The 15566-nt window shown below is 35.3% G+C and overlaps 1 protein-coding gene across 5 annotated transcripts in view; it reads right to left on the minus strand.

Moving 5' to 3' along the window:
* Positions 1–13225, minus strand: part of LOC128692700 (protein FAM151B) — a 52883-nt gene extending 39658 nt beyond the window's left edge. For 2 of the 5 annotated variants that reach the window (XM_070090017.1, XM_070090021.1), the window contains exons 1-3: positions 13138–13201; positions 10239–10418; positions 1474–1631 (exon numbers count right to left, since the gene is read on the minus strand). In XM_070090017.1, the coding sequence (XP_069946118.1) occupies positions 1474–1631; positions 10239–10401 (321 nt within the window). In that variant the 5' untranslated portion in view covers positions 10402–10418; positions 13138–13201. The other 3 variants (XM_070090020.1, XM_070090019.1, XM_070090018.1) reach the window with 3 other exon arrangements.
* Between the last annotated feature and the right edge of the window lie 2341 nt (positions 13226–15566).

The following is a 15566-nucleotide window of genomic DNA, read 5'->3' on the forward strand; positions in this document are numbered from 1 at the left end:
TTTAGTGTAACAAATTGACAAAGAAAGGTTTAAAATTTGTTCATCATTTAAGAGCAATTATACACCTTTAACCCTTTGACTGTTTACGTTGTATATATATATGTCTTACGCTCCACTGTTTCTGACATATTTATACGCGTAAATTCTAGCAGCTTCAAATCGAGCAGGAGAAAGCTGGTAGGCCCACATGTGAGAGAATGGGTGTGTGGTCAGTGTGCACCACAAAAAAATCCTGCAGCATGCAGTGCATAATGAGAAAAAAAAAAGCTTACCATTTTTTTGGATTAAAACGCCGACTTTGAGGTGTATTTTCGTATAGTACTTATCATCGTATTCTCATTTTCATGGTCTCGGGTGATAAAATGGAAAACATATTGCAGAAAAAGATGATTTTTATTACCTTCATGATGAAAAGACCTTGAAATTGAGCTCGAAGCAGTGGAAATGTTCGATTTTTACCAATGTTCAGGAGTAAGCAAATTACACCACACATCCATTACACGTCAACTGGGGAGTCTAATATTCTTTCACTAGTGCACTGATATTATTTATACCGTTTTACAATAATGCAGTACTCTGCATAACAGTAAATTTTGTATTTTTTGTATGAATAAAAAATCAAAATAGAAAGCAATAGTAATATTAGAGGGGCCTAGAGAAGTGACTAATGAATAGAGGATATGTTATTTTAGTGCCAAGAATGTCTACATTGTTTATTCTGGACCCTATTTTGAAATTGGCATCTTTTTTAATTAGCGTGAAATTGGCCAAATTGCCAATTTCTGACCACTTTATTGGGTAGTTGAAATCGGTAAATGGGCGGTTTCTTGTACTCGACTGATAGAAAAAATGGAGCTCTAAAGAAATAGCTATGAGTTTGGTCAACTGGAACAATGGAATTGGCCAAAAACAGGGCTCAAAGTCGGCAAAATTGCTGATGTGTATATGTCGCCAAGACCGCTATCTATCGTTTCATAAGAAAAAATATTTTTTTTTTCCAAAACTTTTGTGACATAGAATGACAGTTTCAGAAAGGGGCTTGCGACAGTCAAAGGGTTAAGGCAAAAACCATGTTGATAATTTGTTAGTAAGAGTTGTAACACTGACTGTGTAGGTGACAGTGTTCATGGCCATAAAAAAATATATATATAAAAGACACACTAAAAACCATCAGTTAAAACCCACATTATATTATTAATGTCAAAAGACTTGCAAATTTTCCCTGAGGTCCCTACCAGCACCTCAGTAATTATAAACAATGACAAAGGCAGAAAAGCCTTAGCCTTAGCTGTGTTAATTTGGATGAACCAAAATGTGATCTAGTTTTAATTTGGGTAGAGAGCTTACAATTTTTTGTCACAGTGTTATGATTAACATTCTTTTAGTTGCATAACATACTTTGTGTGGCAAATCTTTATTTACAACCCAGATCACATTGTGACACTCATCACAATTAGCCCTTTCAATAAATACCTTGTTTGCTTCAATTACTTGGTCAATCCACATCTCCAAAGATAGGTCAGAAACTTGGTGGGGAGGATGTGCCATGATAGGAATCAGCGGGTCATCAGGCCCCTGATCAGTCAGGTGACCAGCTGACACATCTGCTTCCAGCATCATGATGGATGGGTCTGTATAATAGGCAACTTACTGCTTCCACTGATAACATAACTCAGTATTTTACTTGTTTAAAAATATGAAAATACATCAATGCATCCTGATAACTCCAATGAATAAATATCACTACTGAATCACAAAGACTTTTCTAAAATATTGCATCTTAACCCTTTCAGGGTCCGTGCCATAGATCTACGGCTTTACGTTGAGGGTCCAAACCATAGATCTACACCAAAATTCTAGCGGTGTCAAATTTAGCGCAAGAAGGCTGATAGGCCTACATCTGAGAGAATGGGTCTGGGTGGTCAGTGTGTGCACTATAGAAAAAATCTGGATGCCTGCATGGCATTGTGGGAATGCCACCAAAGTAGCTTTGTTCATCATGCCTGGCAGTAAGGAAGCTCTCACTCCCCACTCACTCTCCTGGCGAATTCTGACTCTCCTCTTCACAACTTACAGTTCTAAGACTGATGGAAGTGGATCTGAAGAGGAATTCTATGATTTTGAACCATATGGTACCCTTGTACCATATGGTACAAAGGTGCCATGTCATACAATGGTATATGGTACAATGATACCAATGATACCATATGTACTATATGGTACAATGTACCATATAGTACATTGTACCATATGGTACATTGTACCACATGGTACATTATACCACATGGTACATTATACCACATGGTACATTATACCACATGGTACAGGGTACAGGGACCCTAATGGAAATAAGTCTGTCTGACTTTTTTTGATCATCCTAGGTTCTCCAAACATATGCTGCGATGTATGATAATCTATGTAACTTTATTTGTGTATACCTAAATAAACTTACGATGCCACATCTGCTTGATTAAGTTTATTCAGGTGTATACAAATACAGTTACATAGATTATCATACATAACAGCATATGTATAAACTCCTAGGATAACCCAAAAAAGTCAGGGTGACTTATTTCCACAGGGATCCCTGTATCTGTACCACATGTCCTGTACCATATGGTACCCTGCACCATATGGTACCCTGCACCATATGGTACCCTGTACTGTATGGTACCCTGTAACATATGATACCATGTACCATATGGTCAGTTGGAGATGTTAATGCCACCAGGCACAAGCCAAGACTAAGTGAGTGACGACACAAGCTAGCTAGTGACTCTGCAGTTTCCAAGACAAAGTGCTTTGTCATCCACCTCAAGAAAAATGTTGAGTGGCTGTACATTTGTATATAATAGAACATTACTAATATACAACATTTTTGCATATTTTTGTTGTAAACAATTATTGTAAATGAAATAATGATGAAAATATTAGTGTGTTTATTGTGTTGAGTACAACAGTACCACATATGTGTAGTATCATATGGTACAATGTACCATATGGTACCATTGCACCATATGGTACCATTGCACCATATGGTACCATTGTATCATAAGGTACCATTGTATCATAAGGTACCATTGTATCATAAGGTACCACTGTACCAAATGGTGCCATTGTACCATATTCTACCATATGGTACCATTGTATCACATGGTGCCATTGTACCATATTCTACCACTATACCATATGGTACCATTGCACCCTATGGCACCATTGTACCATATGGTACTATATGGTACTGTTGTATTCAACACAATAACTGCACAAATATTTTCATCATTTTGTTTACAATAAACTTGTAAACAAGTTTTGTAAGCAATAAAATGATAAACAAATTAGTGCAGTTATTGTGTTGAACCCCAAACAGTTGTCAACTAGTAAGTGTAACTCATGACTTTATTCAAAAAGAACTAAGCAGGTTAAACCCAACTAAGAGCACAGGCCCTGATAACATCCCGTCTAAGTTCCTAAAAGATGGTGCTTCTGAACTGTCAATCCCTATTGCTCACATAATAAATCTATCAATCACAACTAATACCATACCGGAGGGGTTCAAGGAGGCCAGAGTTACTCCTATCTTCAAGAAAAATAGTAGGTCTGATGTCAACAACTATAGGCCTGTTAGTATACTCAGTATAATATCCAAAATTCTAGAGAGGGCGGTGTACTCTCAAGTAGTTAAGTACCTTAATGACAGCAACATTCTCCATAGCTATCAATCGGGCTTTAGAAGATCTTACTCAACCGACACCTCCTTAATTAATCTGATGGATTACCTGAGAACTGAAATGTCAAAGGGGAACCTCATAGGTATGGTAACCTTAGACCTGAAAAAGGCCTTTGATACTGTCAACCACAATATATTATGTAAGAAACCTCAAGCTATCAGTACAGGTTCTGTAGACTGGTTTAAGTCCTACCTTAGCAACAGGAAACAAATTGTCAAAATCAACAAAACGGAATCAGAACCCCTGCCGATAACATGTGGAGTTCCCCAAGGTAGTATTCTGGGTCCCTTATTATTCTTATGTTATGTCAATGACATGTCTATCAGTGTCAAGTGCAAACTCCTACTGTATGCAGATGACAGTGCCCTGTTAGTATCAGGTAAAGACCCACAAGATATAGCTAATGTTTTAACACTGGAACTGGAGTCCTGCAGCAAATGGTTGGTAGACAACAAACTATCATTACACCTCGGGAAAACTGAAGCCATTCTCTTTGGCATGAAACATAAGCTGAGAAGGGTAAATAATTTTAATGTCCAGTGTAATGGGGAGCCCATCACTTTGGTTTCATCAGTAAAATATCTGGGAATCCCCTTTGATCCATGCATGTCAGGAGAATTGATAGGGAACAGTGTAGTAAAGAAAGCGAATGCCAGACTGAAGTTCCTGTATAGACAAGCACAGTGTCTACCTACTGAGGCTCGCAGGACCCTATGTCTAGCCCTTATACAATGCCATATGGATAACGCTTGCTCTTCATGGTACTCTGCCTTGACAAAAAACTGAAAGATAGACTGCAAATCACCCAGAACAAAATCGTAAGATTCATCCTGGGGCTGGGACCAAGAGAACATGTAGGCCAGGATGAATTACAGCAGTTGGATATGCTGAATGTTGAAGACAGAGTAAAACAACTGAAGCTAAATCATGTTTATAAAACTGCTCACAAACAGTGTCCAGAATATCTTGCTGTCAATTTTGTCAAGGTTGGGAACCAAAGCAATCATAGTACTAGGGGGAGAGAGCACAACTTTGTAGTACCCACAGTCATTGGCCAGGCTTCAAACACCTTTTATTGTATATTATTATTATTATAATCAAAAAGAAGCACTAAGCCACAAGGGCTATACAGCCTTTTATTGTACAGCAATAAAGGAATGGAACAGACTACCCGCACATGTCAAAGCCAGTCATAGCATGAATCAGTTCAAGAAGTGTGCCAAAAGGTGTCTGATGAATGTAGCTACAGAAAGGGAGGGGAATGATTTTCTATTTTTTAGCTAACATACGTGTAAATTTTACCTTATTCCTAGTAATGACCCTCGTATTGTAGATAGTCTTAATGACCCTCGTGTAGTAGTCTTTTTAGTATGATAATAAGATGTTATCTTCATTATAGAATAATAAGAATATATTATAACCTTTATATTATAATAATAAGGTAAAAGGACCCCAATGGAAATAAGTCACTGTCTGACTTTTTTGGGTTATCCTAGGTTCTCTACACATATGCTGCTATGTATGATAATTCTATGTAACTGTATTTGTGTATACCTGAATAAACTTACTTACTTACTTATTTAATATACATTATATTGGTCTCACAGGCCACAATGTTACTAGAAAAAGAAAAAAATGAGAAAAGAAAAGAAAAAGTATAAAAAACGTAAAATAAGAAATGCGATTTTGTTGAAGTCGCTGATTTTGCCGCCACCCGGTCATTTTGGGTCAACTTCCCACCGCTGTATCTCAGTAAGTACTGATCAGAATTTTTTTTTTGTTGTTTTATTACCTTCACAAAAATATTATCTTTAATTCTGTAAGAAAAAATAATTTTTTTTTTTTTCAGAATTTCTTGGACACTGGGGCACCCCTTCAGATTTTGGCCCTGGACCCTGAAAGGGTTAAACAAACCTTAGATATGGCATGTATATACTTTATAACTTTGTAGAAACGTATAACCAGAACTAGAGTAAGGGTGGCCCCTTCAGCTTGTATCTCTCCATTCACCAATTAAAATTGACCCTCAAAAAGAAACACAGTATGGTGCAGTACAGGAGAGCTCCATACATACATACAATACTTACTTTAAAATATGGCATTTGTCGCCCTTCTGTTACGCAACTATTTTATGAAACGGTCGAAAAGCCACCAAACATAATGAACCAAAGATCATGAAAAAAAAGAGGGACACCAAAATGAGGGAGCCAAAAATGCAGGATTCTCCTGTATTAGAAGGCAAAACAGAATTTACATTCCTCATACTTTTAATTTAACACTTGAAGTAAGTTCCCATGGAAATTCAAATGACAAGGTGGGTTGCCCAGTAGGTCTTGTATCATTGAAGAATGAATATATGTATAGTCTGATCAATTTGTGTTCAGAAAAACTTCATTCACTACTAGCCACAGAAATAGGGAGGAACAAGAGGATTTTGAGAATAATAAATGTGTTAGTGACACTACACGTGTGGTGATGGTATACCTGGAGGGGTGTTTTGGGTGTCAACTCACCCACATCCCAGGCTGTGACTAGGCCTCGTGGAGGATCAGGGCCTGATCAACCAATGGTCCCAATGGCACTTGTCTTGCTCACAATTCACAGAAATGCTACCTTAGGAGTCACCAGTTCCAGTTTTAAGCAATGTTCTATAAATGGCATTTAAGTTATATTCTACAAACTAAAGATTATGGAAATCAAAAGTTATCTGATGCAGCAGTGTGAATTTTTCTTCAACCCTCATATTGCTGTGTCAAGGACTGCAAAATAAAAGTTTGATTTTGATTTTTTCTTCTGGCCTGAGCAGGTTCATCAGCTTCCTATGTAAATTGCTTAATAATTTTTCTAATAAAGTGGATCTTGTCCTAAGTGTACTAGGATCTCAAACTCCTCCAGTGCTTTCTTTTGCAGTTTTCAAGATTGTAAAGTTTCAAACCTTGTGTGAACCTAACTAACAGTGTAATAATAACATGTGAATGAATCAACCTACTGGAATTCTTAGACATTTACTCCTAGACCACAAAACCACTAAACACAGAAGCAGTTTTACTTGGTTCACAATCATTTTTCTCAGTATCCAGTCTCACTCTGATTTCAGATAAAGAAATAATTTGCATTGACAAGAGTGAAAAGCATACAGATCACATAATCCTTACCCTGAATCCCAAATAAAGATGGGTTTTGAGTGCTCTGATTTAAAGCAGAAGTTGAGCCTATCACGAGTGATGGATTGGGTAAAAATTTACATTTAAATACGTACATACCTACAGTATATCTCCACAAAATTGACATAGGTGCTCCCACATGATGACATTTTTTTTTTTTTTTTTTTTTATTATCACACCGGCCGATTCCCACCAAGGCAGGGTGGCCCGAAAAAGAAAAACTTTCACCATCATTCACTCCATCACTGTCTTGCCAGAAGGGTGCTTTACACTACAGTTTTTAAACTGCAACATTAACACCCCTCCTTCAGAGTGCAGGCACTGTACTTCCCATCTCCAGGACTCAAGTCCGGCCTGCCGGTTTCCCTGAATCCCTTCATAAATGTTACTTTGCTCACACTCCAACAGCACGTCAAGTATTAAAAACCATTTGTCTCCATTCACTCCTATCAAACACGCTCACGCATGCCTGCTGGAAGTCCAAGCCCCTCGCACACAAAACCTCCTTTACCCCCTCCCTCCAACCCTTCCTAGGCCGACCCCTACCCCGCCTTCCTTCCACTACAGACTGATACACTCTTGAAGTCATTCTGTTTCGCTCCATTCTCTCTACATGTCCGAACCACCTCAACAACCCTTCCTCAGCCCTCTGGACAACAGTTTTGGTAATCCCGCACCTCCTCCTAACTTCCAAACTACGAATTCTCTGCATTATATTCACACCACACATTGCCCTCAGACATGACATCTCCACTGCCTCCAGCCTTCTCCTCGCTGCAACATTCATCACCCACGCTTCACACCCATATAAGAGCGTTGGTAAAACTATACTCTCATACATTCCCCTCTTTGCCTCCAAGGACAAAGTTCTTTGTCTCCACAGACTCCTAAGTGCACCACTCACTCTTTTTCCCTCATCAATTCTATGATTCACCTCATCTTTCATAGACCCATCCGCTGACACGTCCACTCCCAAATATCTGAATACGTTCACCTCCTCCATACTCTCTCCCTCCAATCTGATATTCAATCTTTCATCACCTAATCTTTTTGTTATCCTCATAACCTTACTCTTTCCTGTATTCACCTTTAATTTTCTTCTTTTGCACACCCTACCAAATTCATCCACCAATCTCTGCAACTTCTCTTCAGAATCTCCCAAGAGCACAGTGTCATCAGCAAAGAGCAGCTGTGACAACTCCCACTTTGTGTGTGATTCTTTATCTTTTAACTCCACGCCTCTTGCCAAGACCCTCGCATTTACTTCTCTTACAACCCCATCTATAAATATATTAAACAACCACGGTGACATCACACATCCTTGTCTAAGGCCTACTTTTACTGGGAAAAAATTTCCCTCTTTCCTACATACTCTAACTTGAGCCTCACTATCCTCGTAAAAACTCTTCACTGCTTTCAGTAACCTACCTCCTACACCATACACTTGCAACATCTGCCACATTGCCCCCCTATCCACCCTGTCATACGCCTTTTCCAAATCCATAAATGCCACAAAGACCTCTTTAGCCTTATCTAAATACTGTTCACTTATATGTTTCACTGTAAACACCTGGTCCACACACCCCCTACCTTTCCTAAAGCCTCCTTGTTCATCTGCTATCCTATTCTCCGTCTTACTCTTAATTCTTTCAATTATAACTCTACCATACACTTTACCAGGTACACTCAACAGACTTATCCCCCTATAATTTTTGCACTCTCTTTTATCCCCTTTGCCTTTATACAAAGGAACTATGCATGCTCTCTGCCAATCCCTAGGTACCTTACCCTCTTCCATACATTTATTAAATAATTGCACCAACCACTCCAAAACTATATCCCCACCTGCTTTTAACATTTCTATCTTTATCCCATCAATCCCGGCTGCCTTACCCCCTTTCATTTTACCTACTGCCTCACGAACTTCCCCCACACTCACAACTGGCTCTTCCTCACTCCTACAAGATGTTATTCCTCCTTGCCCTATACACGAAATCACAGCTTCCCTATCTTCATCAACATTTAACAATTCCTCAAAATATTCCCTCCATCTTCCCAATACCTCTAACTCTCCATTTAATAACTCTCCTCTCCTATTTTTAACTGACAAATCCATTTGTTCTCTAGGCTTCCTTAACTTGTTAATCTCACTCCAAAACTTTTTCTTATTTTCAACAAAATTTGTTGATAACAGCTCACCCACTCTCTCATTTGCTCTCTTTTTACATTGCTTCACCACTCTCTTAACCTCTCTCTTTTTCTCCATATACTCTTCCCTCCTTGCATCACTTCTACTTTGTAAAAACTTCTCATATGCTAACTTTTTCTCCCTTACTACTCTCTTTACATCATCATTCCACCAATCGCTCCTCTTCCCTCCTGCACCCACTTTCCTGTAACCACAAACTTCTGCTGAACACTCTAACACTACATTTTTAAACCTACCCCATACCTCTTCGACCCCATTGCCTATGCTCTCATTAGCCCATCTATCCTCCAATAGCTGTTTATATCTTACCCTAACTGCCTCCTCTTTTAGTTTATAAACCTTCACCTCTCTCTTCCCTGATGCTTCTATTCTCCTTGTATCCCATCTACCTTTTACTCTCAATGTAGCTACAACTAGAAAGTGATCTGATATATCTGTGGCCCCTCTATAAACATGTACATCCTGAAGTCTACTCAACAGTCTTTTATCTACCAATACATAATCCAACAAACTACTGTCATTTCGCCCTACATCATATCTTGTATACTTATTTATCCTCTTTTTCTTAAAATATGTATTACCTATAACTAAACCCCCCTTTCTATACAAAGTTCAATCAAAGGGCTCCCATTATCATTTACACCTGGCACCCCAAACTTACCTACCACACCCTCTCTAAAAGTTTCTCCTACTTTAGCATTCAAGTCCCCTACCACAATTACTCTCTCACTTGGTTCAAAGGCTTCTATACATTCACTTAACATCTCCCAAAATCTCTCTCTCTCCTCTGCATTCCTCTCTTCTCCAGGTGCATACACGCTTATTATGACCCACTTCTCGCATCCAAACTTCATATTCTCTTTTCTCCTTCCATAACTGATCATTTAACATTACTGCTACCCCTTCCTTTGCTCTAACTCTCTCAGATACTCCAGATTTAATCCCATTTATATACACAATTGTTACATTCAGAGTGTAAAATCTTAAGTTTGCATTACCTTGAGATGCTGTTGCCATCCCATTGTCAATCTAAAGCAAACAAATTCTTGTTTATATCACCCCACAAAACCTAATTTAATTGATCCTGCAATAAAATATTTAATTTCATAAATGGGGTAATGCATTATCCTGTACCTGCAATGTATTTTTTCAAATCCTCTTGGGAGTTGATAGCATGACCCCATGTGACTATGCTGAGGTCTTCACCGACATCTGGAAAATAGTCTGCAACATCTACATCTCCCTTCACAGTTGCTGTTGCCATTGTCACAATCACAAAGACAGAAAATACTTTCATAAAGTTTATTCCACCAGCTGCAAAAATAAATTATAAATGATGAGTGCCCCATTGGAATAAGTCACTTTGCTTTACTTTTATCGGTTATACTAGACAATTTACACATTATTATGCAAGACAACTGTAATCGTCCAAAATTGTGTAAAACTTATTTACACTATGGAAATTACTATTATTATTATTATTATTCAATTCATGGAAAAATGCTAAACCCATGGGGGGGGGGGATGGGGTCATACAGCACTTGGGGAAATGAGAGGGATTCAGGTTCAATTCATGGAGAAGGACGATAGGTCCAATTCCTTGGATCAAGAGTCAATCACACAAGTTGTCATGCATATCTGGGTGACAGTAAATAAACTTTCAGGAAATCTAGAAAAGATTTACTACTTGCTATTTGGTAATAAAATAACTAAATAAATGTCAAAATAAATTACAATAAAAAAAATAGAAAAATTAAGGTAAAATTTTTGGATTACACCAATAGTGCAAACTAAAATTTAATAGACACATCCAATACTTTGTAACAAAAGCATCAAGAACTGTGGCATCCTCTCAAAATTTCTATTGTATATAATATGTGCCTCCCTCCATGCCTACTCTATGCTATACACTCGTCTATTCACATTACATATATGTTGTCTGTATTATATAAATAGTTTAGAAAACTGACAATATAGGAGTGGAAGGGATTGTCTGACCATGTCGAAGCCTGTCCTAGCATGAACCAGTTCAGGAAGAGAACTAAGGGGTACCTAATGAATGAAGCTACAAAAAGGGAGGAGAGTGATTTCTTGTAGTTAACATTTGTGTATTTATTATTGTAAGATGATACTCTCTATTTAATCTTCATATATATAACTGTTCATTTTATTCCTACTGCACCTCCTTTTACTGCAAGTGATTTTCACACAAGAGTTACTTAGCGGCTTTAATTTTTAAGGTTAAAATCATAACTGATTTCTATTTTATCTTACTGCTAACCTTTAAAATAAGATATTACAAGGACCTCAATGGAAATAAGTTATTTCGAATTTATGGGGCTATCCTAGGTAATTTATGTATGTACTAGGTATGATAATTGCACTTATGTATACCTGTACTTATATAAACTTACACAGTAAAACTTACACAGCCTAAAATAAAGACTAATCTTTCTTTGAAGAAAAGACATCAGTGCTAGAAGTTTATGGCTGACCAGAGGATGCATTCTAAAGTTACTGCAAGAATCCAACAAAGTGTGTACCTAAACAGCCTAGAGCAAAGAAATTTTTCATCCATTTTATCAGATGAATCACCCATTAACACTGTCAATAGGGAACCCACACATGCAAATAGTTCCATGAATCTTGCCCTACATACACTACACCAGTGTTGAAAATTAGAAACCAATCAAATAAGGAGTACTCATGTAATAAACAAAGAATTGTTCCATAAAAATAGGAAAACCTAATTTAGCAGAGAATGTTCAAAAAAAAAAAATAGGAAAACCTATGTTCTTAAACTTAAAAATACGACTATTTTTTCTTGCCAGGACCAATGACAAGAGGTAAGGTTAAGCTATGTTAGGTTATTTTAAGTTAGGTTAGGTTAGTGTCATTAGGCTTGGTTATGTTTCATGTCATTTAAGCAGTAATATACTATCTTGACTGCAAAACTGGCTTAATATTACAATTCAAACTACATATGCATAACTAATGGTCACAATTGGCTGAGTAGCAGTTCTACCTTAGTGCCCATAGCCTGGTGGCTAAAGCTCTCGCTTCACACGGCAAGGGTCCGGGTTCGATTTCCAGCGAGGGTAGAAACATTGGGTTTTTCTTTACACCGGTTGTCTATGTTCCCCATCAGTAAAATGGGTACCTGGGTGTTAGTCGATTATTGTCGGTCGCATCCTGGGACAAAACTGACCTTATTTGCCAGAAATGCTCAGCATAACAAGCGGCTTTCTATACAGTAGTATGTCATTGATGTACAAGGTATACAGTCGTAGCTGACATGTACTTGTAGAAATAAAGATATTATTATATTATTATTAAATCTGCATTTTAAACCTGAATAATCACTTACCTAACACTATACATAGTACTGAAGGTTTCCGTCACTTGTAGTTAATACAAATATATTTTACCTCATTATTATTATTATTATAATCAAAAGGAAGCACTAATAAGTAAGTTTATTCAGGTTAACACGAAAACAGTGACAAAGATTATCATACATAGCAGCAAGTGTACAGAACCTAGGATAACCCAAAAAAAGTTATAGCGATATCAACAAAAATAAAGTGAGGAACAGTAGTACTATCACAGGTTATCATAAGTAAACTTACTGCATAATATAATTACGATATATGATATATTGTTCACGAGAAATACCTTCCTATGATAGCAAGATTACTGAATGCTCAAAAGTCTCTCATTTTTGTGTTTAAAGTGTCGTGACACACTTATTTATCTATATTACATACATCACTGGTGTTTTTAGTATATTTAATAACTCGTATAACCAACGTACATTATAAAATGTTAATATTTGAAGAGTGGAATAACAAAGAGAAACAGCAGCAGCAGCAGCAGCAGGTGGTGGAGGTCCAGGAGTGACCACCTGTTACCACCTTGACAACCATCAATGATAAAACTACGAGTGTTAGTAACATATATCACAACCTGGGCATGATGTACCCATCACTACACTGTATGAGAGTACCAACTACAACTGCGTGAGAGTACCAACCAGTCTACTGTAGTCACCTTAGTAACACCCAGAGTCTACGTGAGTCAACTCTCATATGTTTATATCATCAACTTGTCATATATCCACCTCCCAACTTGACATTAATAATCATTATATATATATATATATATATATATATATATATATATATATATATATATATATATATTGATATATTTATATATATATATATTGATATATTTATATATATATATATTGATATATTTATATATATATATATATATTGATATATTTATATATATATATATATATTGATATATTTATATATATATATATATATATTGATATATTTATATATATATATATATATTGATATATTTATATATATATATATATTGATATCTTTATATATATGTATGATATATTTATATATATATATAAATATATATATGTATTTATATATATATATTTATATATATATATATATTTATATATATATATTTATATATATATATGTATTTATATATATATATTTATATATATATATTTATGTATATATATATATTTATGTATATATATATATTTATTTATATAGATATATATTGATATATTTATATATATATATTTATATATATATATATATATATATTTATATATATATATATTTATATATATATATATATATATATATATTTATATATATATATATATATATATATATATATATATATTTATATATATATATTTATATATATATATATATTTATAGATAGATATATATATATATATATATATGTATATATATATTGATATATATATATATATATATTGATATGTATATATTGATATATTTATATATATATATTTATATATATATATTGATATATTTATATATATATATTGATATATATATATTGATATATATATATATATATATATATTTATATATATATATTGATATATTTATATATATATATATATATATATATTGATATATATATATGTATTGATATATTTATATATATGTATTGATATTTATATATATTTATTGATATATATATATATATATATATATATATATATATATATATATACATATTTATATATATGTATATATATATATATATAATTTATATATATATATATATATTTATATATATATATTTATATATATATATTTATATATATATATATTTATATATATATATATTTATATATATATATATATTTATATATATATATATATATATATGTATATATATATATGTATATATATATATATATGTATATATATATATATATATATATATATGGATCCCAGTTTACAACCTATACAGATGTGACAAAGTGAACAGGCAAAAGGGGGGGGGGGTTGGCCTGTACATTGCAGAGTCACTTGTTTGCACAGAACTGCTTAATGCCTCAAATGATGTAGTGGAAGTTTTAGCAGTAAAGGTCGAGAACCAAAACCTAGTCATTGTGGTAGTCTACAAGCCTCCGGATGCAACATCCCAGCAATTCCAGGAACAGCTGTTAAAAATTGACCACTGTCTGGAAAATCTTCCAGCTCCTGCACCCAACATCTTGCTCCTGGGGGATTTCAACTTAAGGCACCTAAAATGGAGGAATATAGCAAATAATATTGTTGCAGTAATAACACCAGGAGGCAGCTCTGATGAAAACTCACACTCACACGAGCTTTTAAATCTCTGCACAAAATTCAATTTAAACCAGCAAATAATAGAGCCTACTAGACTGGAGAATACACTAGACCTCATCTTCACTAACAATGATGATCTGATAAGAAATGTCACCATATCAAAAACAATATACTCAGATCACAACATAATTGAGGTTCAGACATGTATGCGTGGAGCCCCAGACCGACAAAATGAGACTAGTCACGAGGGAGCATTCACCAAATTCAACTTCAGTAACAAAAACATAAAGTGGGACCAAGTAAACCAAGTCCTAACCGATATAAGCTGGGAAGATATACTAAGCAACACAGACCCAAACTTATGCCTAGAACAGATTAACTCGGTGGCACTCGATGTATGCACAAGGCTTATTCCTCTAAGAAAAAGGAGGAGTAGATGTAAAATAGAAAGAGACAGGCGCTCCCTTTACAGGCGACGGAAAAGAATAACAGAGCGGCTAAAAGAGGTCAATATATCAGAAATGCGCAGGGAGACACTGGTCAGAGAAATAGCAAGCATCGAACTTAAGCTAAAAGAATCCTTTAGGAGTCAGGAATCGCGGGAAGAACTAAAAGCCATAAATGAAATCGAAAGAAACCCAAAGTATTTCTTCTCCTATGCCAAATCAAAATCGAGAACAACGTCCAGTATTGGGCCCCTACTTAAACAAGATGGGTCCTACACAGATGACAGCAAGGAAATGAGTGAGCTACTCAAGTCCCAATATGACTCAGTTTTTAGCAAGCCGCTAACCAGACTGAGAGTCGA

The sequence above is a fragment of the Cherax quadricarinatus genome, chromosome 30 (genome assembly GCF_038502225.1).
Source record: "Cherax quadricarinatus isolate ZL_2023a chromosome 30, ASM3850222v1, whole genome shotgun sequence".
Taxonomy (NCBI): domain Eukaryota; kingdom Metazoa; phylum Arthropoda; class Malacostraca; order Decapoda; family Parastacidae; genus Cherax; species Cherax quadricarinatus.